At 41.8% G+C, this 23,662-nt stretch overlaps 1 protein-coding gene across 2 annotated transcripts in view; it reads left to right on the plus strand.

Annotated features, from left to right (window-relative positions):
- The window catches only part of LOC308102333 (uncharacterized protein), a 28,049-nt gene that overhangs the window by 1,807 nt on the left and 2,580 nt on the right, over positions 1-23,662 (plus strand). Inside the window, exons 1-6 of one of the 2 annotated variants that reach the window (XM_080451998.1) lie at positions 9,719-9,742; positions 9,799-9,924; positions 12,001-12,059; positions 12,822-12,959; positions 20,974-21,066; positions 21,266-22,999. In XM_080451998.1, coding sequence (XP_080308124.1) covers positions 12,014-12,059; positions 12,822-12,959; positions 20,974-21,066; positions 21,266-22,999 — 2,011 coding nt within the window. In that variant the 5' untranslated portion in view covers positions 9,719-9,742; positions 9,799-9,924; positions 12,001-12,013. Of the gene's footprint in view, positions 1-9,718; positions 9,743-9,798; positions 9,925-12,000; positions 12,060-12,821; positions 12,960-20,973; positions 21,067-21,265; positions 23,000-23,662 lie in introns of those variants that run through there. The other variant, XM_080451999.1, reaches the window with a different exon arrangement.

Genomic DNA, 23,662 nt, shown 5'->3' on the forward strand with positions numbered 1-23,662 from the left:
AGAAATAATAGAACACCAGATACACCACATGTGGTGTATCTGGTGTGTCCATGGAAACTAATGTGGCATTGTAGAACACCAGATACCAATGCCGACCTCTGGACTATTTTTTTCCCCCTGACCGGTGCTGGTCTAACACCCCACCCCCAAGAATTAAGTGCTACTATGGTAGACTGACTGACCAGGGATCAGATTACTGCAGCTCAATATATGGGGGAACAAAGTTGTTCCCCCAGCAGTTAAAGTGAGAGCAGAGAGCACACGCCCAAACTATACTTCCGTGGAATTTAAGTGCACATGCACTGTGGCATGTGTGATCATGGACTCCTTATTCATCGAGGTGAAAACACATCATTTAAAGTAATTGGGCCTCATGCAGCAATAAGTTCCTAATGTTTCCTCTTACATTTCTTCCTAAGTGAATTCCTAAGAGAAGTCGAGTCAGATTCATGAAACATTCTTAAAAGGCAGAATTGTAACTATCGTAATCGTAACTATGTTCTTGATGATGATGAATCCCAATCCTCGTAACTTGAAGGGGTGTGCCAGTTCATCCTAATAACCATAGGGAGCCGCCCCACCAATCCCCATAAGGCATGACTGCATGGCTCTGCCTGCAGTCACACCTGTGTGTGATTGCTGCACACAGAAATCACAGGAAATCACACACAGAAATAAAATTGAGAAAATGAAGTAAAGAATACAAGATGGTTGAACTCCAAACATACAAATAAATTAATTCATAGTTCTGTGGAGGTACTTCTGAAGTGAACAGCAAATTGTTATATTTAATTAATTAATGTATTTTATTATTTCTCTCACATTAATCAACATATCACCACTAGACATCAATGTACATTTGCTGAAATTAGCTGTTAAAAATGTTATCCATATTTCATGTTCAGGAGTAGCGTTGGTAGTAGATATAAAACATTTTATTGCTGAAAGCTGGTGGGTGGATATGGAGGGTCTTTAAGGTAGCAGCTGCTTGGTACGTAATGGGGTGGAAATAATGGTGTGGTGGGTGATATGGTGGTGCAAGGAGGGGTTTAGGAGGCTGTGTGGGGGCTGTGTGGGGGGTATGGGGGTGAAAACACTGAGCTTGTAGATCGGCTATTTTCAAACAAAGTATAAAATAGGGTTAAAGTGATTAAACTGTTCCTCGTTTGCTGTGGACCCCCTGGAACCCCCTGGGGACAGATCACAGCTAAGAAAACATTGGAGTATAACAAAATCTTCTTAAAAAACTTAAGTGGGTCTAAGAAGAAATGTCCTCTTAAGAAAGTGTGCGTAGATTCTCTTCTTACCTAAGAACAGATCACAACATAAGAAGAAATTTCCTCTTAAGAACGGTGCTGCATGAGGCCCATTGTTAATGTCTCTTATTGTAGGCTAGTACAGCAAGGCTAGATTTCATATGGAGTATAGCTGACATCTTGCCGACTGTGTTAGAACAGTATTTTAGGTTTGTCGGGTCCATAAAATAATGGGTGCTGACCGGGTTCGTCTTTCTTTTTTTTTGTCGGCTCCCCTCGGATCTTGGAAACCATTTCAGGGGTCCAGTAGGGTTTGGGTTCGTCATTTTGAACCTGTGTATAATATTTAATAATCTATATGTTCACTATTATTCTGACTTCTTTATTACTAAGGGATGTTTATTGAAATGCAATGTTTCATAAAGTTCTAACTTTCACTATACACTAGCATAGTAGCATCAGGTGTTTGTATAAATTTTCCCCCCTTTTTGCCCACATCATCTCTCGGGCTGGGTTGGACCCTCTAGGGGTCAGAATTGTGACACCCCTGGTCTAGAGGTAAGGCCATGGGGGCACCAATATAGACAGACAGATGTAGACATCCTTAGCCTGCATCGGCTGTGCAGGCTAAAAACACACCAAAACACCACACAATGTAACATGCCCATGTTACCATGCATATGCTTGGAATATTTTTTAGGCCAGCTAAGGGGCTCAGAATTTGCTCTGAACTATCTTGCTTCCCAGTAGATAGTGATGTTGGTGATCCATATGGCCTTTTCCATTAATGCCATATTTTGGCCAAATATTCTAGTTGCACACAATATATTTTTTAAATGAAGTGGGATTAGTGCGCTTGCTCTGCACAGTGCATGATGATAAAACAAATAAGTATAATTGCTGAATCAATACACATCCATTAATGTCTGTTATTGTTGAAGTTGATATAATTATCCTATGTTGATGGGAATTCCTTAATTCCAGACCAGTCTATGGAGTACAGACTGCAGGTGAAGATGAACTCTCAAGACACAGCCAGGTCTGTTTCTAATAAACAGAAGGAACATGGAGACCACCAGGACCTCGGTAAGTTTCAAGCTTCAAGGTTTGAACTTTTCTTTGCTTTCTTTAATGTTGTTCACTTCTAATGTAAAACTGGAGATTACTGTCACTGTCTCTCCTTAAAAAAAAAGTAAAAACTATTTGTCAAAGATACATTGCAAAACTGACATTTCATGTAATGTAGGCAATGAACTACAATGCTGGTAAATGTATGAATCTGGCTCTTATCAGGTTTGTGTTTTCTATCTTAGATACCCATCTTGCCCTGTCCTCAGTTACAACAAGACGATTCTGCTGTAACCAATGTGGACTAAGCTTCACTTCACTTTATTATCTCAAAGTACACAAGCAAATTCACACTGGAGAGAAGCCTTACTGCTGTGAACAATGTGGAAAAAGCTTCACTGTCAAATCTAGCCTTGTAAAACACAAGAAGATTCACACTGGAGAGAGGCCTTACTGCTGTGACCAGTGTTTGAAAAGGTTCACTCTAAAAACAGATCTGAAAAGACACCTAAACATTCACACTGGGGAGAAACCTTACTGCTGTGACCAGTGTTTGAAAAGATTTTCTGATATGTCTTATCTCAAAACACACCAGAAAAGTCACACTGGAGCGAAGCCTTATTGCTGTGACCAATGTGGGAAAATCTACTCTAGACTGGAACATCTTAAAATACACCAGCGAATACACACCGGAGAGAAACCTTATAGCTGTGACCAATGTGGGGAAAAGTTTACTCAATCTGGTAATCTCAAAATACACCAGAGAATGCACACTGGAGAGAAGCCTTACTGCTGTGACCAATGTGGGAAAAGCTTCAGACAAATGCCTCACCTCGTGACACACAAGAGAATTCACACTGGAGAGAAACGTTACTGCTGTGACCAATGTGGGAAAAGGTTTGGCGACAATCCTCAACTCAAAGAACACCAGAGAATTCACACTGGAGAGAAGCCTTACTGCTGTGGCACGTGTTATAAAATGTTCAGAACACTGACTAATCTAAAAGTACACCAGAAATTTCACACTGGACAGAAGCCTTACTCCTGTGACCAGTGTGGGAAAAGCTACACCTTAGGGTCTCAGCTTAAAAGTCACCAGAAGATTCACACTGGAGTGAAAATGTACTCCTGTGACCAGTGTGGGAAAAGCTACACCTTCGGGTCTCAGCTTAAAAGTCACCAGAAGATTCACCAGAAGAAGATTCACACAGGAGAGAAGCCTTACTCCTGTGACCAGTGTGGCAAAATGTTAAGTTCTGTGCGTTCTCTAAAAAAACACCAGATGATACATTCTGGAGAGAAGCCTCACAGCTGTGACCAGTGTGGAAAAAGGTTTGCTGTAAAGCCGGATCTCAAAAAACACCAAATAATCCACACTGGAGAGAAGCCTTACTGCTGTGTCCAGTGTGCGAAAAGGTTCACTACACTGTCTACTCTCAATATTCACCAGAGAATTCACACCGGAGAGAAATCTTACTACTGTGACAAGTGTGGGAAATTTTTCCGCAGATCGCATCACCTGAAACTACACGAGGTAACTCACACTGGAGTGAGGTCATTCAGCTGTGACAAGTGTGGGAAAAGCTTCACTCAAAATAGTAGCCTCGTACAACACCAGAGAATTCACAGTGGAGAGAAGCCGTACTGCTGTGACCAGTGTGGGAAAAGGTTCAATAGATTGGATTCTCTCAAAAACCACCAGAGAATTCACACTGGAGAAAAGCGTTACTGCTGTGATCAGTGTGGGAAAAGGTTCCCTACTGAGGCAGAGCTAAAAATACACCAAAGAATTCACAGTGGAGAGAAGCCTTACTGCTGTGAACAGTGTGGGAAAAGGTCCACTACATTGTCTGGTCATAAAGTACACCAGAGAATACACACCGGAGAGAAGCCTTACTACTGTGACCAGTGTGGGAAAAGGTTTGCTCTAAAGGCTCATCTCAAATCACACCAAATAATTCACACTGGAGAGAAGCCTTACTGCTGTGAACATTGTGGGAAAAAGTCCACTACATCGTCTGATCACAAAGCACACCAGAGAATACACACAGGAGAAAAGCCTTACTGCTGTGAACAGTGTGGGAAAAAGTCCACTACATCGTCTACTCATAAAGTACACCAGAGAATACACACCGGAGAGAAGCCTTACTGCTGTGACCAGTGTGGGAAACGTTGTACTGTATCATCTAACCTCGTACAACACAAGTTAACTCACACTGGTGTGAAGCCATTCAGCTGTGAAATGTGTGGGAAGTGTTTTACGCTGCATGCATCCTTAAAAACTCATCGGTGCATCCATACTGGAGAGCTTACTGCTGTGACCCATCCACGACCATCTCTGTTAAACAGGAGGAACATGAAGACCCCAGGACCTCAGTAAGTCTCATTCTCACAGTTTCTTTCTCTCACATCCTAGCCACTAACAGTTCCAATATAGACTTTCTAGAAGAATCAAGGCACAGTGTGAACTCAGTGTGTATATTTGGGTTCCCAAATATTTTTTTCCTGGTTAAGAATAGAAATAAGAAATCCTGGTATGCTAATTCTCTATACAGTAGGCAACCCTAGAGCAGTGGTTCTCAAAGTTGGGTCTGGGGACTCCCAGGAGTCCTTGAGGGAGTTCCAGGGGGTCAGAGAGTGTACAAAAACATTTGAAACTCTCCAAGTTAAATTCACATTGATTTTACAATATAAATTGCGGTCCCAAAGAAAGAAATGTCATTAAATGGGGGTTAGTAGCCTAATGCATGTCAAACTGTAGGTCCTTGAAATTTAAACGGTTGAAAACCACTGCTAGAGACATAAAATTCTTCTCTTATGGGGGTCCTTGGCACATCTTGTCAATTTGGGGGGTCCTTGACATGAAAAAGTTTGAGAACCACTCCCCTAGAATGCACCTTTAGCTGCACCTATGCTCTAATAATAATAGTGCCCCCTTAGTGTATTTTATTTTAATGCAAACAAACAGGTAAAATGTCTCCTAAAATATTGTATTGTTGGCTTATTAGACATGGTTTACAACATCAAATGTTCTACTCAATGTTCTACTCAGTGTGAGTTTCATGCATGTTAACATGTCCTGTCTTACTTTGCCATCCAATGTGTTCACCTCTCTCACAGGCTCCGTTAAGCAGCTCTGAGTCATCTGATGATTGATGTCCAACTACCAGGGTCCTCTGGACTTCCAGGAGGATGAACCTGTGGGAACTTTCTGCTTACATTTGCCATAGTTAAGATAGTTTGAGGTCGTATTTAGAGCTGCTGAGTGTGGAGTTTGAGAATGTACCTATAGTTTTTAAAAATGTTTATTCATAAAATCTCATACCTTTTGGAGAGTTTCCATAGTAGGGCATTGTGTGATGGTGGCCCTCATTTATAAAAGTTGCGCAGACCAAATAATGGGCGTACGCCGAGATCACCGCAATTGTCAGGATTTATCAATATATCGTGACTTTGACTTGAGTGTACGGCCCGCTCAGATCTCACGTCTGGTCTGAGGGGGTGTAGGATTTGTCTTCACCAGCTTGTTCCATCGTAGACATGCGGAGCAGCATTGTCTGACCATCTGACAGGCATCTAAACATAATGCATTCACTCCAGAAATGTATAGGTATAAAACTAATATAATACATGAGAGAAAAAAAATATTTTAAGGGCATACATCGACGATGTGTCTAAGACTCTACGTCATATTCCCTAATACAGTGGATCTCAAACGTTTTAATTTCAAGGACCCCCAAGTTGGTGTGCATTAGGACACCAACCCCGATGACCAGATGGCCCCATACGGGTCCTGTTGGTTCTATTTGTACACACTTAGAGTTAAGCGCAATACATACTCCATACAGCATCTGAAAATCTCCTGGGTGGGAAAGGCTTTCCGAACCATAAGAACTATATATGGGAGAGTCAGGACATCTGGACGCACAGGTTCCGAGGAAAGGTTTTGGGACCGCCCTTTCCGAAGCTCGGAATGATGTCGATTTGGAGTTATATCACCTCCCTTTCTGAAGAAAGGTGTGGGTGTCGGAAGGAGTATGCATTGCGCTTTACAGACCCGTAGTCAATTTGGTTCCATTTGTACACACTCAGAGCTACAGACTCTTAAAGGTAGGGTAAGTGATAATTTTTTTTTGTTAAAAAGGTTAAAATTTCACATTTTGCTACTGTTATCTACTACAAATATTATTAACATTGAGTGACTCTAAGTTCTTCCACGGGTTAAATACTCCTTTAAGTGAATGCATTTTCTGTTTAATAAAGAGCTGGAGAGACATGGGAGACTTCTTTTACTGAACAAACACTCAAACACACTTACCCTACCTTTAAGGGTCCATTAGGTTCTATTTGTACACTCTCAGAGTTACAGACCTGTAAGGTTCCATTTGGTTCCTAGATATCAATGATACAGTTTACAGTTTAGGCATTTAGCAGACGCTCTTGATCCAGAGTGACTTACTTATAATAACTATCAATAATTTAGCTGGGGGACTTGTGAAACCACCTCAAGGACCCATTGGGTCACGGTGAGAACCACTACCCTTATACTTATTGTCGGAAAGACATGGCTTTCAGATCAGCCTTTCAACCCTGCTTCGCTTAACCTTGGGTACCTTGGACCCCTTATGGCAAATCCCAGCCCAGGGCTGGTGATATGAGGTCTCCATGTCTGCCTATTAGGCCTATTAAACGATGGTCAAAGAAGAGAGGAATTAATAGGAAAGAGAATAGCACAGCGGGGCTCATAAACCTTGCTTATAAGCTTACAATAATGAAGAATGAATCTAATCACTTTACTGCATAATGCTGTGTGTGTAAAGCTTGTATTGCTAAAATGACACATCTTGGGGACAGGATGTTACTGCAATACATACACACACACACACACGCAAAGTGGTTACTGGACGCCAAAGTTACTGGACGTGCATTGGGTCATGATAGGGCCTCGTATGACACGGGAGATGTCGACAGGACTGGTCACTCAGAAGTGGCAAACAGGGTGAAGAAATAGATGAGAATGTAATCTGAATCTAATCTGTAATTTGGTTGTGTAATATCGTAGAACCAATTATAAATTATGCTAAAGTGTGATATTAATTATCTGAACTGTTCAATGTTACTATGATGTACTATGATTTTGACAAAAGGGTTATTTTTGTGAATTATTGTTGATTTAATATGATTGATTTTTATACTTTGAGACTATATGAGTCAGTCTTTCCTTAATATTACTTTTTTGATCCTGAAGAAATAATCAAGAATGTGATTATATTATTTTGGTTTATTTTATAGTTTTTGGACCATACTGTATTATTATGTCTAATCATGTGTTTGAATTGTACTCAACTTGAGAGATGTAATGTATGGGGCTGTTTGTGCAGCAGTGACAGTGGAGCAAGGAGGAAAACAGAAGTTGGTTAAATGACGAAATTAAGTAGGAAAGAAGATAGCAGGTGTATCCTGTACTTTGTAATTATGATTATTTGAATATTGGAATTAATCAACAGTATTGGTCATGCTGAAGTATGAAACTAACTAAAAGATATGTGTACAACATCTGACAATGAAATGGAGGAGAAGATGTGATGCTTAATAGGCTTGTCAGTGGGTAATACCGTGCCAGGCCACTAGGCGTCGCTGACAGGCTTTCTTACACCAGTGCAGTGTTAAATACCACCAGACATGCTCGGACTTGGAACCCTCAGGGGAAGAGATTAAGAGAAACAGAGGCCGGACCAAAAACACCTGGCGGCGGGATCTCCAGGCAGACACCAAGAGACTGGTATGCACCTTCCACCTGTCCAGCTGTCCTGGTCGCAGATAGAAAAGAACGCCAGTGACCGAGAACTCTGGAGGTCCATGGTCGACAGCCACGGCCTATACCCTGTTAAGGGTGTCAGGCATAGGTATTAGTTTATAGATATTTAAGTTTAGGCATTAGGTTAGAGATATGTAAGTTTTTATTTAAGTTTTTGGTTAGAAATGGTTAAGTTGGGGTGAAGGTTTAAGTTAATTGATAGATTTAATATCAACCCCTCAATCATCCCTCCTCCATTTGTTCATCATTTCTAGGTGAAATTGTACGTACCTTACCTAGTTTGATAATCGGTGAGGAAGATGAGAGTGCTTCATCACCTCCAGACCAGGCCATCATACAGTTTGTTGTAGTAGGCTACCCAAGAGACAAAATAAAAACCAACTGTATCACATTCACATCAACTTTACTTGTGTTTTAATTCACTGAAATCATTCTAATGCCTCTGGAACTAAGCCTGTCACAATTATTACACTGTATTTGCCTGATCATCGCAATAATGAGATAATCACAATATTTTTTTCTTAGTTGTCAGAATTGTTTCTATTCATCTGTATACATTTGCATGTTGAAAGATAAGCCAATAAAGCGGTTCCGGTAGGAGACACAAAGAGTCTCCTTTGTATCTCCTACCGGAACCGCTGCCTACCGGTTTAATTGCTGGTCATCAAATTATGGGTTTAGGAATGCGACAAAAACAAAAACAAATATCCATGAATTGAATTCAAGCCTCCATGGTATGGCGTGACTAATAGATAGATTTTTTTTTTTTTTTTGGGTGAACTATCCCTTTAAGAATTGACGAAGGGAAGTGAGCTCCACTTACTTCCTGAAACTGTCTGCTGTAGTGACGGGGACGCGCACGGGTCTTTCCCAATTCCCACCGGATCCTAGTAACGTATGTGAGAGAGGCGCGTGCGTCACAGACTGTGGTGGAAAAAGTACTCAAATGTTTTACTTAAGTAAAAGTATCAATACTACTAGAAACAAGTAAAGTAGGTTACAAGTAAAAGTCCGGTAATTCAAACTTACTTGAGTAAAAGTAAAAAATTATTGGCATCAAAATATGCTTTAAAGTACCGAAAGCAAAAGTACTCATTATGAAGAATGTCCCATTTCACAAGTTTTCAAATGCATCAAATGTATAAAACGCTTTTGAAAATAGTGGATCTACAAGCTCACAACGCGTCATTAGCTTGTAGATCTGCTATTTTCAAACAGCCAAAGTGAAGTGAGTGATAAATGTATGTTTTGTAATAATAATCAAAATCTACAAAGTAACTAGTAACTAAAGTTTTCAAATAATTGTAGTGGAGTAGAAAAAAAATACAATATTCGTCTCTGAGATGTAGTGGAGTAGAGTAAAATTACTGCACATTGGAAATGCTCCAGTAAAGCAAAAGAATACCTCAAAAGTGTACTTAAAGTACAGTACTTGAGTACATGTACTTAGTAACTACTTTACACCACTAGTCACAAAAGGGGGGGTTGCCAAGTTACGTTATCCGGTGGGAAAGGCCATATAAGGCTCGTTCGCGTCGGGGACGCGCGCGTCGCGCAGGCAACCAGTTGAACCAAAGGGCAGTAAATCATTCCGACGTAGGTGATATATTAATCATTCCGACGTAGGACAGTGATATATTAATCATTCCGACGTAGGACAGTGATATATTCATCCAAAAGATTGTAATCAGTAATCAATAAGCTCTGGTCCGTAATCTATATACCTATCGGACTAACAGTAGGACCTGGATTTTCAACGTCATCTTTTTTTCTCGGTAAAAGGTGAGCCATGTTCACTGTTCAGTAGAAAAGGCTTATGTAATATCCATTCCATTTCCAACGTCATCTGTTTACCTCGGTAAATGTGAGCAATGTTCAGTAGAAAGTTTTATTCGCCTATTATTTGGTGCTGAGGTTAAACTTTGTAAACTTCTTATACTCATTCATGAGAGCATTACGTTCAGTAGCATTACGTAGTGCATTTTTTGGCCGAGAGACAAAGTTAACTTGTGAGAGAAATAAGCAACCAGGTCTAGGAAAAAAAGCCCAAAAGAAGCAACTTAGGCCACTAGATAGGCCATTATGAGCACCTTAAATCTATATACTGTATACGTTGAAAATAGCCGATCTACAAGCTCACGACAACGCGTTGTGAGCTTGTAGATCTGCTATTTTCAAAAAAGTTGTAAAGTTGTGAGGAAGGAAACAGAGCTTCGCATAAGCGCTGCGCGCGAGAGAGCGAGAGAGCGAGAGAGCGAGAGAGAGAGAGAGAGAGAGAGAGAGAGAGAGAGAGAGAGAGAGAGAGAGAGAGAGAGAGAGAGAGAGAGAGCGAGCGAGCGAGAGAGAGAATTGTGACGCACACATCTGTTGAATCTTCAGTTTAACTGCCACCAATGTTCTGTTTGGTATATTTTAGAATTTTATGTTGATTTTCAGCTTTTGGAAAAAGTCCTATAAATTAGATTCAGGGCTATATCATATTTCAGTAAGTATATGAATTGGCCAGTTGTGTTATTTGTTCAGAACTATAAGAATTGCAATGTTGCAGTGGAACAATGAGCTGATGTCTTACTCTTAGCCATATGTAAGAAATTGATGTCATTTTGTATATGTAGTGCTTTTGCTGAAGTGACAGTTTTCCCTCACCAAATTGAACTCACAGAATTGACGTTGAGTCAATAAATCTAATAAACCGGAAGACCTCCCACAGGGGAAAGTTCAATATCGCTAGTTACCTTTCCTTTTTTTATGTCATTCTCTCTGCGGGTAATCATAAATAAATACAAACAATACACAAGGAATGCCTTCTGCAAACGTAATACATACAAAAAGAAAATGATGAAAGACTACATTTCCCATGAACACGGCTGCTGTAGGAACAGTGATTTCAGACCCGGAAATGTAGTTCTTAAGACTTTTAAGGCAGAATTAATTCCATTTTCGCCAGAAACAGGCTGTACCAAATATGAATGAATATCATAAACAATGCAGAGCCACCCCCCTGACAGAAATGCCGGGGTGGTGTGTTTATTTTTGGAACACAGTTCTTATATGACGTGATCTAAGATTCCCCTATGGGGATTTGAACCATAGACAGTAAAAAGAATGGACAAAGCCACACCATTGGTTTCTACAGACCGTAAATGAAGCCGATTGTTCAAGAATTTCAAATCCGCCATCTTTCTATATCGCTTCATATCGCGTCATCCCGCCTCTCCTACAGCATACCCTACTTTATCGTCCATTTTAAAATAAATGGGACCATAATTTACCAAAACGCATATCATGATGATTAAAAGAAGCATGATTGTAATGACAGATGAATAGATTCGGGGGATGAATAGATTCGGGGCTGTTTTTTAATTATTAGTCTTATATTGTGTTTCTAGATCCGGAGCTATTCATGGTACATCTGGCCCCAGGCCTAATGACGCCCATCCTAAAGTTTTCCATCAGAGTGTGAAGAACACACACTGACTTTCTTGCACCTTAATCCCATGTATAACGCACTGACTTTTTGTCTTTTTATTGTGCTCTTTTTTTCTTTCCTTTAAGCACCTTAACGTCCATAAGTATATCATGCACAGTTTACATACATAGCTGCTATGCTCAGACAGGCACCTTAGTCATTTTTTTAATCTCAGGTACTTTTGTAAATTATAACTTGTTTGGCTCTTTATTGTTCTCTTGTTTGATCTCCTTCCCACTTGCCCCCCCCCCCCCACCCCTCTTCTTCCTCCCTCTTCTTTCTATGGAAATAACGTTGCGATGGGAACGATGTACAAAAACGAATTTCACCCACTTGTCTACCTTGTAAACCTGTGATGTGACAATAAACCTGATTCTGATTCTGAACAGAGTTGTAGCAGTGATGCAGACCACCATGTTGAAACCAGTGATCAAGCTACACAGAATAGGTATGTGTTGTTCTACTATTACAATACATTACTCAATAGGATGTCATATTGTTGAGAAAATTGCTTCTGTAAGACAACGGTTTCTGTTGTGTGCGATATCATACTAGAACTCGATCAGTGAGACAGACAGACAGACAGAATATTCCATGTATATGCATGCTAATAAGAAGCTAGTTAACCCATTTAGACCGGGAAAGAATCTGTGTCATTTTTAGATTTCTTTGGCTATTCAAAAATAGCAGATCTGCAAGTTTTCAAAAATAGCAGATCAAATCTTTGCTTCTGGGGGATTCTACAAATGTATCAGTGGTGCTCGAACGTTTTCATGTCAAGGACCACTCAAAATGTATTTGGCCGCGGACCCCCATCTCAAAATATGTTGTTCCAGGGACCCCTCCCAGAAGCAAAGATTTTAGTAAAAAAAATGTTGCTTAAAAAATATATATATATTCAAAGATTTGCACAAAATTTCACGATTTTTCAAAAATAGCAGATCTACAAGCTCATTGCGCAGGACTCTGTGCCGTGCTACTAGCTTGTAGATCTGCTATTTTTGAATCGCCCAAAGTATAAAATAATTATTAAAGTGGTTACACAGATGCGTTCTAATGGGTTGAATGATGAATATTATGGATCTTTAATATAATGGGTTGGTAAACTTTATTAAGGGGTTTAATGCAATATTGGAATGACATGAAAAGACCTGGGCATTGTTTAAATATTATTCTTTTTTGTTGTTTTTTTCTGTTTGTTTGTTTGTAGATCCAGTGCTAATCATGAAACATTTAACATCCAGCAACAACAGCCATCCTACAGTTTTCCATCAGAGTGTGAAGAACAGAGTTGTAGCAGTGATGCAGACCACCATGTTGAAACCAGTGATCAAGTTACACAGACTAGGTATGTGCTGTTTTATTGTCTCCGCCAGGCCGAAAGGCATGGCGAGAGAGTATGTTTTACCCCCTGTCCGTCAGTTTGTGTGTCCGTTTGTCCATCTGTCTGTGAACAGCTAATCTCAGGCCTGTTATAGCGCCACCAGGAGGCCGATTTGTGCAAAACCCTTTTACTCCTACAGATTTTATCCAAACGTCATGCAAATCGGTACACAGTATCTCTATAGTCATGTGATCAACACGGATCTGTCCGATTGTCCATATTCCATCCTCATTGGCTAAGGTTGGCTTCCAAAATTTGCAGGATTGGTCCGTTTTGAACAAAATGCCTCAAATCATGAACGCAGCTTGCGCTTTCCGTGCAATTTCACTCGCAAATTCCCATTAGGCAGAGGAAGAAATGCCAGCCTTTTCACATTGGCCTGTTATAGCGCCACCAGCAGGTCTAATTTAGCAAAACAAATTTTTGGAACAAAATGCCTCAAATCATGAATGCAAGGTCTGATTGCTGTGAAAGGCCTAAGAATAAATGGCACCCTTTTCACATTGGCCTATTATAGCGCCACCAGGAGGCCACAATAACCTACCTAACCTGGCGGAGACCTGTGCTCCGAGGAGCACTTTTTCTAGTTATGTTTATTATAAACATTAAGTCTAATAGGTATGTGCTGTTTTATTATGTTTATTATAGACATTAAGTCTAATAGGTATGTGCTGTTTTGTTATGTTACTGTAAACATTAAGTCTAATAGGTATGTGCTGTTTTGTTATGTTACTGTAAATATTAAGTCTAATAGGTATGTGCTGTTTTGTTATGTTACTGTAAACATTTAGTCTAATAGGTATAGACTGTTTATTATGTTCATTGTAAACATTTAGTCTAATAGGCATGTATTATTTTACTATGTTCAATTAAGTTACATTTTATTAACCCATTTAGACCTGTTGTAACCTATTCATTGTTATACCTTTCAATCCAGGAGCCACCTTTGTGTCTCATTAGTTGGCGCTATACTGTACATAGAGCAACATCATTTTGTATTCATCTTTCAAGTAAGAATTTGAACGTTTTCAGAACACATTTTAGAAGTGGTTTTTAGAATCGGCCTCAGGTCTAAATATTAAAGTGTCAAATCATTATTTCTCAAGACACTTTACATGTAGAGTAGACATGTTTGTAAGCGACTTTGGGCTTCTTTTTCTGTAAAGTTGCTTGTAAATATTGGGCTTGTTTCTAAAGTGTAGTTGCTTATTTGGGCTTGCTTCCACGTTTTTGAATTATTATTTAAACCAGTGGTTCTCTTGTCAAATATTTTCATGTCATGGACCCCCAAATTGATATGTATTTGTCCCTATGTCCCATCTGAAAATCTCACAAAATATATATTTTTTCAAGATGCATATTTCGATGGCCAAAACGCAAAACCTCCTATCTGAAATACTGGGCAGTATTTCAGGTGGTGGAGTTGGGGGGTCCCAACTCCACCAACCTTGTGTCCAGTGTGGATAGTGGAATAGTATGTAAGATCATTGAATGTCTTAAAGAGCCTATAAGCAAGGAAGAAAGACGGATGCCATGACCCTAGAATCACCAAAGCCAGGGAGGAGATGAGAGCAGCACACAGGGACTTTTTTGCTGTCCAAAAAGGAGAGGGTCTGAGGGAGGAATATAAGCAGAGGAAGGAGGAGCTATACCACGTGTATGCAACTGGAACAACAGGAGCTGACCAGGGACATTAAAGAGGTGCATGTTAACCAGAAGCATGGCAAGAGCTGGAAGCTCATCAATGACATTTCTGGCAGAAGCTCTTCTCAGACTTCTGGGGAGAAAGTGCAGAGGAACGAGTTGAAACATGGTACCAGCACTTCAAAACACTCCTAGGAAATCCTCCTTCAACCGAAGAAGAGGATGATCCGATGCTCCTGTCTTCCATGACCTTCCCATACCAGACGGATCATTCACCATGGATGAGTACCAGAGGGCCAAGGCTACTATCAAGTGAGGCAAGAGGAGGAGGATGGAGTGACACCAGAGGTTCTGATGTATGTGCCCATAGACGAGGTGGTGTTGGATTTTATCAAGCACACACGTTTAGCGAGCTGCCGAAGCTGTGGAGCAAAAAGATCATCGATCCAGTACCAAAGTCAGGCGACCTCACCAAGACGGACACCTCCAAGGCATTAGCCTGAGCTCACAAGTCGCCAAGACGGCTAACAGGATGATCCTCAACCGTCTTAGACCCATCTTAGACCCTGTACTGAGAAACTCGCAGAACGGCTTCCGCCCGGAGCGAACAGCAGGCGGGCAGATACTGGTGCTGAGGAGGATACTGGAAGGAGTAAGGGAGTGGAATCTTTCAGTGGTGATCACCTTCATGACTTCCAAAAGGCTTTTGGCACCATCCACTGGGGGGAACTGATGAACATTCTCCGGGCCTACGGATTTCCTGAGAAGATGGTTCAGATGATGGAGACAAGCTACTTGAGGCAGTCCAGGACTTCAAATAACCTGCTGGGCCTGGACTGCTTCAATGGAACAGGACCTGAAGGTCGGGGGGGCACTTGACTGGAATGCCTTGCATGGGATGAGGAGAGTGTGGAAATCAGACATGGGAGAAGACCTCAAGAGGCGGCTGTTCGTATAGCTACAGTGGAGTCAGTACTGCTGTATGGGGCTGAGACATGGACCATCACAGCACAACAGGAAGGGCCTTGGATGGAGTCTACACAAGAATGCTAAGAATGGCACTAGGAGTCACATGGACGGACCACATCAGAAATGTGGTCCTCTACGGGAACCTACCATGGGTCACAGACAAAGTCAGAGAAAGAAGGATGAGGCAAGGCACTGCGTCAGGCACGCATAACTAGTGGCAAGCAAACTGACACTATGGGAGCCAACCCAGGGCAAAGCCAGGAAAGTCAAGAAGTGCACCATCTACGTAGAGGCACTTCGGCGTAACAGCTTAGCTAACAACACTGTAGAGCTCAAGACCCTGATGCTAGATAGGAGAGTGTGGATGGCAGCGATTCAGGAGTCCCGAGTTGGTATTGGCTAGACCACACTCGCATCGCAAAGACCCTATCCTATATGATCCGGCCTAATTGGCCCATGCCCCCTCAACATAATCCCCCCCATACCCTCTACCCCCAACTCCACCACCTGCACTACTCTCTCACTCCCACAAACCCCATCCCCCCAACTGCCAGCCCACACATCTCCACCTCCATAACTCAAACCCCCATCCCACTTCAGGAGTCCCGAGTTGGTGTTGGCGAGATCACACTCACGCATCGCATCGCAAAGACGGTAGACCCTATCCTATATGATCCGGCCTAACTGGCCTATGCCCCCCTCAACATAATCCCCCTCATACCCTCTACCCCCCAACTCCACCACCTGCAATACTCCCCCACTCCCACAAACCCCATACCCCCCAACTGCCAGCCCACACCTCTCAACCCCCATAACTCAAAACCCCATACCCTCATACCCCCAAATCCCACCCAACCCATTACCCCCACTCCCAGAACCCCCGGTCCCCATGCCCCCAACCAGCACACCACAACCCCCAAACTCCACCCACCCATGCCCTCATGCATCCCCCACTGCTGCTCAACTAGTTCTGGTGCAGATAAGAGGTTTTGCGCTTCAACATTTTAGCACTAATTGGCACTGAACAAGATAGGAGGTTTTAGTCAAATGACTTTTCTGACTAAATGAGGGGCGGGACTATCTTGCAGACAGATTGAGCATGTGCAGCATAGCCTAAAGTCCTCATCCACAGTGAAATCCGAAAATCATGAAATTTGCACATAGGAGGTTTTGCGTTTTGGCCATCAAGGTTTTAAGTGCTCACGCTTAATAGTCACTTTTGATAGACCTGGTTTTTCTCTCGCAAAATCTGGCAACACTGATCATACACTTCAGGGTCTAATTCAGCCTTAGCTGCAGCAGGAATGTAGCCTACATTGTATTTGCTGTACTATTTATGCCAGTATAAGCCCTGGCCAATGCAGGGCTAACAGTACAGTAGCCTATACCTAACTTTGTATTTCTACCTCCTAACAATGACTAATCTCTCAAGAACAGATTCTGCTCTCCGCTTGAATCTGTCGGGGGGGGGGGGGGGGGGGGGGTTCGTCATAACGTGTACGCACTGGCCTACAAGTGGGCGTGCCTTCAGATCAGGAAGCAGGCCGCGCTTTACCCAATCAAATGTAGTGGGCCGGATTTACTGTCTGCTCTCGCTTCCCACTGAAAACAAACCGAAACTCATTTAACAATAGCGTCCTTGGAGCAGACAAAACCACGGAAAGATATTCACATTTTAACTTGCTCTTTCATCATAGAAACAAGTGGGCTTATAACCAAAACGATCCATGTTCTCTGGGAGAAGTGGTGTTAGTGCTCCGTGTAGAAATATTGTTAGTGGGAATGAAAACATAAGCACACCACCGTAAGTGGAGCACTGAGGGCAGACCAAAAACCCCGGTTTCCTTGTGCACGGTTGCTCCATTTAGCTCCCCCCAGAGCCAAGTGAAAGATTAAAAAAACAGCAGAGGGCGCTGTTTTTCCTTTTTATTTGGCGATGGGTTCCCAGATTGAACAATGACAGACAAGCAGACAGTGCATAATAAAAAACTAAAAACATTTTATTTCTCCATTCAGAAATCAGATTGGGTTACTTAGAATGATTATCATATCATACAATGATTTGCATAATGAACATTTGCTTTAGGCCAATATTAATGTGTCTATTTGTAGCTAGTTGTAGTAGTTATAGAAAATAAATATTTACATATGATATGGAATAGGCAGCAGAAGTTAGTTTTTTTGCTTGTTTATTTTAGGGGGAAATAAGGGATTTTTTTCCTTATTATGGGATCAATACTTGATGAATGTCCTGGGCCAGTGGTTACAATGGTTGGGCCAGTGATCTTGGACATTTCCCTTAATGTTAGGGATGTTAACAATTAATCTATAATCGATTAACTACCATTAAGTATTTATTTGATTAAGCTTATCGATTTTCAATCAATTGAAAAAATATATTTTTGAAAAAAATATATATCATTTTTTTTAAACGATTTTATTTTGGGGGCTAGTGAAAGTTACAGGTATGGTGTGTGTGATATCAAATGTTAATTTACCATAATCACAGTAATCCTTAATCATATTCCATCCTATTCAAGGGCTTTTGGAAAGAAATGAGACAGACTCCATAGAGCACTGTAGAGGGGAGGTGTGTGTGTCTGTGTCCAGCTGATGCTCGTTAATGTTATACAAATCAAGGCAATTATGTTTCTGCACTAATTTTCGGTTTCGGACAAGAATTTTCCTTTTGGTCCTAAAAAATGCTGCTTATCAATTAATCGGTTAATCGATTGATAAAGTTATCAATTAATGAATTCATCGATAATTTGCACCCCTGACCTGACCCATAGGTTAAGTATGTGACACATCACCGCCACAAACAGACCCATAGCCTTCACAGATCTAAAAGGCACTTCCGCATACGTCACATACTATTACTTGGACACATGAACAGTGAGGATTTCACTGCATGCGTCGTGTGAGCAAGATGCCTTAGACGTTGAAAGCAAGTTGTTGCCCTCACAAAGTTTACAATGGAAAGCAATGTTTTTATCTTTTGATTGACGCAATCTCAGAATTATGACAATACCTCCAAGTGTTTAAAGTGTGCCTTTACGCGCTGTGCTTTGTTTTGAGCCACACACGCACGCACGCATGCAGGCTGGGCTGTATGTGATTGGCCTCTTTTCTTGTCCAGGACTTAGTTGGACTCTAGCTATCATGCCCTGCCGCTCCTTTGCAACCTCTTGATGGATGTGCTCAACACAGCTTCTGTCAACCAGCTGTGCTGACTCTGCACATGGACCCTTCAGGTTGGGATACTCTGTGGAAGCATTGTTCCACATAGAGGCCAAACAGGGCTTGGACTGCCCTCTTCATGTGCTTCCCTTGTAGGATATGCCTTGTTGTGGTATATATACCTGCCTCGTTCCTGGCTTCATTAAGCCCACTATCTTCTATGGTGTTGCTGGTAGCCCTTAAGGTGACTCTCCACCAAACAGACTATTTCAGACTACAACAGACTGCAACAGAGTTGGCAAAAGTTGGCATTTAGTTCAGCACAAGCAGTCGGCTGATGCGCACATTGTTGTGCAAATGCCATCACTGGCCTGCCAGATCTTGCCAGTGTTGCCAGGTCTGCTTATTGTAAGCGACTTTGGGCTTGTTTTTCTGTAAAGTCGTTTGTAAATGTTTATAATTGCAGGTTGCTTTTGTTTGGGCTTTTTGAAAATACCTGATTTAATAGGGCTCAGGTGGTGAAACTGGTCGCTTCTTTTGGGCTTGTTTTCATAGACCTTTCATAGACCTGCTCGCTTGTTTCACTCGCACCAAAACAAAACACACATAGCATTTTTAGCACTAGTCTAGTCGGGACCGACCAAGCAAGTTCGGTTTCTCATCGACGGGTCGATGGAGGTCCCGACCCGACGGAATGACGCTATCCACCAACAATTTGTCAGCAGCAGACGCTTTCGAATGCTGAGCCTTTAGTGCTGTCATCACAGTATGCATTTTCACCCATAGTCTCAGGTCTCATGACCAAGCTCATCATAGTCTTCCGGTCATTGACTGCCCATGACTATGCAGTTGATCTGTTGTGTCAAGAGTGTTTGCCATTCATGAGCTAGTGCTGCAATCAAAGACCTCTGTCAAAGAGTTACAAGCTGACCAGGTATGTATATTGTGATGCTTAACCCTGGTTGCAGCTGCAGGATGTGGTCAAGCTTGGACTGCTGTTGCCTCTGATCTTTCAGAGGGCAACTGGGCATTTCCAGAAGTAGTGTCCATAACTGGACATTTAACTCAGTGGGCTGTGATGGAGGTCTGACCTCTTAAGCCCTCAAAGACATCTTGCTGGGAACCCAAGAGGTTGGCAGGTCATCTGTTGGCATGGTGACCATGACCTGGACATCCTCAGCTTCAGTTGTGCGCATGATGAAACTTGAAAGTAATCGTGTCTTGTGCTTAGTAGGGTTTGATTTCTACAAGGCTTGTCCCAGGTTCAAAGTCAGCAAATTTTCCACAAATCAATTCATGCAAACGATGCTAATAAGGAAAGGTTGCATGACAAGAGATGCATTTATGGACATCCGAACAGACTTGGACTGTAAGATCCTTCTCAATACACTGGTTTCAGCCTAATTATTACATAATTTATGCAAATTATACTAAATTACAAAAGGTGACATAATTAGTTAGGACAAGATAGGAATATCTGGACATGTTAACGGACTCAGAGTCTATAAGAGTCAAAGAGCATCTTTCTACGTTGACAGAACCTTCATAATGTATGCACATTATGCAAAGTGAGAAATGTGGCATTATTGCACCATGGTAACAAGATGAATTTCTAGACATCACCAACATAGACTTAGACTCTTATATCACCTTTCTAAGTTAACTAGAAGGAAAGGTAAATACACCAACATAATGAGATTCTAAGAGGGTTTCCAAGTTACACCGCTTACAAGGAAATGGGGTTGCAAATTCATGTTCGGGGCACGGGTGCAAGCTATATTCAACAGCCAATAACTAAAGAACAGAGGGTGACATGCTTTTCCCCCCGATAGAAGCAGTGACACTCCTCCGTCTTTTGCGACACTCTGTGTGTCGATCGTCCTGGAGAGAAATATTGAAAGGTTAGTAAAAATGCTCAAAAACGCTGGCACTGGCTGCACACTGCCAGAAAAAAACTCTGGCAGTGAATGAGTTAATTCTCATTCTACGACAGGATCTCATGGGAAAAGTGCTTGGAACCCGGCAAAATTTGACAGCAGCATACGTCAAAGATTCCATTATGCAAATGTTCACACTTTTTGGCGGAAGTGAACAACTGAGCCTATTACGTATCTCCCCACTATAGTGTCTGTTGCAGTTGACTTGTACATCCTGAATTAATGTGAATTAAATTCCGCAATTCCAGATCAGTCTATGGAGTCCAGACTGCAGGTGAAGATGAAGATGAACTCTCCAGCCAGGACTGTTTCTATTAAACGGAAGAAACCTGGAGACCTCAGTAAGTTTCTTTACTTCATTCTGTTGTCCCTCATCTTTCACTTAAAATGTAAAACTGGAGAATAATATTGATGGTTATTTTGTCTCTCTCCTAAAAAAAAACTGTTGTAATGAAGGCTCTGAATTGAAAGGCTGATTTAATGTGTAAAGTTGGCTTTTTAATGTGTAAGGTCTGTTTTTCTTTATTTTTTTTATCTCAGATACCTCTCCTGCCCTGTCCTCAGTTAAACCAAGACAGTATTGCTGTCACCAGTGTGGACAACACTTCACTTCATGGTATTATCTGAAAGTACACCAGCAAATTCACACAGGTCAGAAACCTTACTGTTGTGAACAATGCGGCAAAATCTTCACAAAAAAATCTAGCCTGGTAATACACGAGAGAATTCACACTGGAGTGAGGCCATTCGGCTGTGAACTTTGTGGGAAGGGTTTTACTAATTCTGGAGGCTTGAAAATACATATGATTAACCATACTGGAGAGAAGCCTTACTGCTGTGACCAGTGTGGGAAAAGGTTTGGTGCAAAGTCTAGATTAGAAATGCACCAGACAATCCATGTTGGAGAGAGGCCTTACTACTGTGACCAATGTGGGAAAACTTTCCCTAGACTGTATCATCTCATAATACACCAGCGAGTGCACACCGGAGAGAAACCTTACTGCTGTGGCGAATGTGGTGAAAGCTTCACACAAGGCTCTACACTCAAAATACACCAGAGAAGGCACACTGGCGAGAAGCCTTTCTGCTGTGACCAATGTGGTAAAAGCTTCAGACAAACGTCTCACCTTATGACACACAAGAGAAGCCACACTGGAGAGAAACGTTGCAGCTGTGACCAATGTGGGAAAAAGTTCAGTGACAAGCGTTGTTTAAAACAGCACCAGAGAACTCACACTGGAGAGAAGCCTTACTGCTGTGACACATGTTCTAAAATGTTCAGTACATTGTCTGGTCTCAAAGTACACCAGAGAGTCCACACTGGAGAGAAGCCTTATCACTGTGACCAGTGTGGGAAGAGCTACCAATCACGGTATGGGCTCAAAATTCACCAAAGAAGTCACACAGGGGAGAAGCCTTACTGCTGTGACCATTGTGGGGCAAAGTTCAGTGTATTGGCTGTTTTCAAATTACACAAAGCAATTCACAGTGGAGAGAAGCCCTACCGGTGTGACCAGTGTGGGAAAACGTTTGCTCGTAAGGATTGTCTAAAATCACATCAGAAAGTTCACACTGGAGAGAAGCCTCACGGCTGCGACCAGTGTGGGAAAAGGTTTGCTGTGAAGAAGGCCCTCAAAACACACCACATGATTCACACTGGAGAGAAGCCTCACGGCTGCGACCAGTGTGGGAAAATGTTTGCTGTAAAGAGGGCTCTCAAAACACACCAAAGAATTCACACTGGAGAGAAGCCTCACTGCTGTGAACAGTGTGGGAAAAAATTCACTGCACGGTCTACTCTCAAACAACACGAGAAAACTCACACCGGAGTGAAACCTTACTGCTGTGAGATGTGTGGGAAAGTGTTCCGCAGATCGCATCAGCTCGCATATCACAAGATGTCTCACACTGGACTGAAGCCATCGTTCAGCTGTAACCAGTGTGAGAAAAGCTTCACTCAATATTCTAGTCTAAAAAAACATCAGAGAATTCACACCGGAGAGATGCCTTACTGCTGCGACCAGTGTGGGGAAGAGTTCAATAGATTGGATGCTTTCAAGAACCACCAATGGATTCACACTGGAGAGAAGCCTTACAGCTGCGACCAGTGTGAGAAAAAGTTCACTCTGTTGTCTAATCTCAAAGTACACCAGAGAATTCACACTAGAGAGAAGCCTTATCAGCGCATCCATACTGGAGAGAAACCTGACTGCTGTGACCCACCCAGGACCATCTCTAGTACACAGGAGGAAACTGAAGATCCCCAGGACCTCAGTAAGTTTAATTGACCCTCATTTATCAACCTTGCGCAGACCAAAAAAGGGGTGTACGCTGATCTAACTGCAATTTAACATTCTATGGTCACTTCGACGTGCGCATGCTGTACCCAACGCTCATATCTCACGTCAGGTCTCTAGGTCGTGTACTCGTAAATCGTTTTCATCGTAGACATGCAGTGCAGTATTTTTTTGACAATCTGACAGGAATCTAAATGTACCTAGCAGCCACGTATGATTCACTTAAAATGATGTTACAGAACACAGTTTATTTCTTTTTTCTTGTCTTTTTTGCAAAAAAAATATTACATTAATATTCATAATAAAAAAAAGGCTTAATAAATGACTCAAAAAGACTAAGGTCACAGGAAGTTTTAAATTTGTATTTAGGTCTTAACACATCGGGTGCCAGAGGTTTATTAAAATATTATACGTTCAGTGCCTGCATTTCTTCCATCCACTTATGTTGATACGTTTCGTGCTGTAGAAGCCCCGGAAGTACATGTAAACAAAGCGTGCGTGCGAGACGGCGGAGGGTCCCGACTAACGCCTGGAACAATAATATTTCTAACGCGATCCTCCATTGCAGAGTGATCGCCGATCGAAAACGGCTCGCTTCCACCACGTTAAAAAGAAATGGAGATATTAAGCTTTTAGTCAA

This window comes from Gymnoscopelus braueri (genome assembly GCF_963280865.1).
Source record: "Gymnoscopelus braueri genome assembly, chromosome: 15".
Taxonomy (NCBI): Eukaryota; Metazoa; Chordata; class Actinopteri; order Myctophiformes; family Myctophidae; genus Gymnoscopelus; species Gymnoscopelus braueri.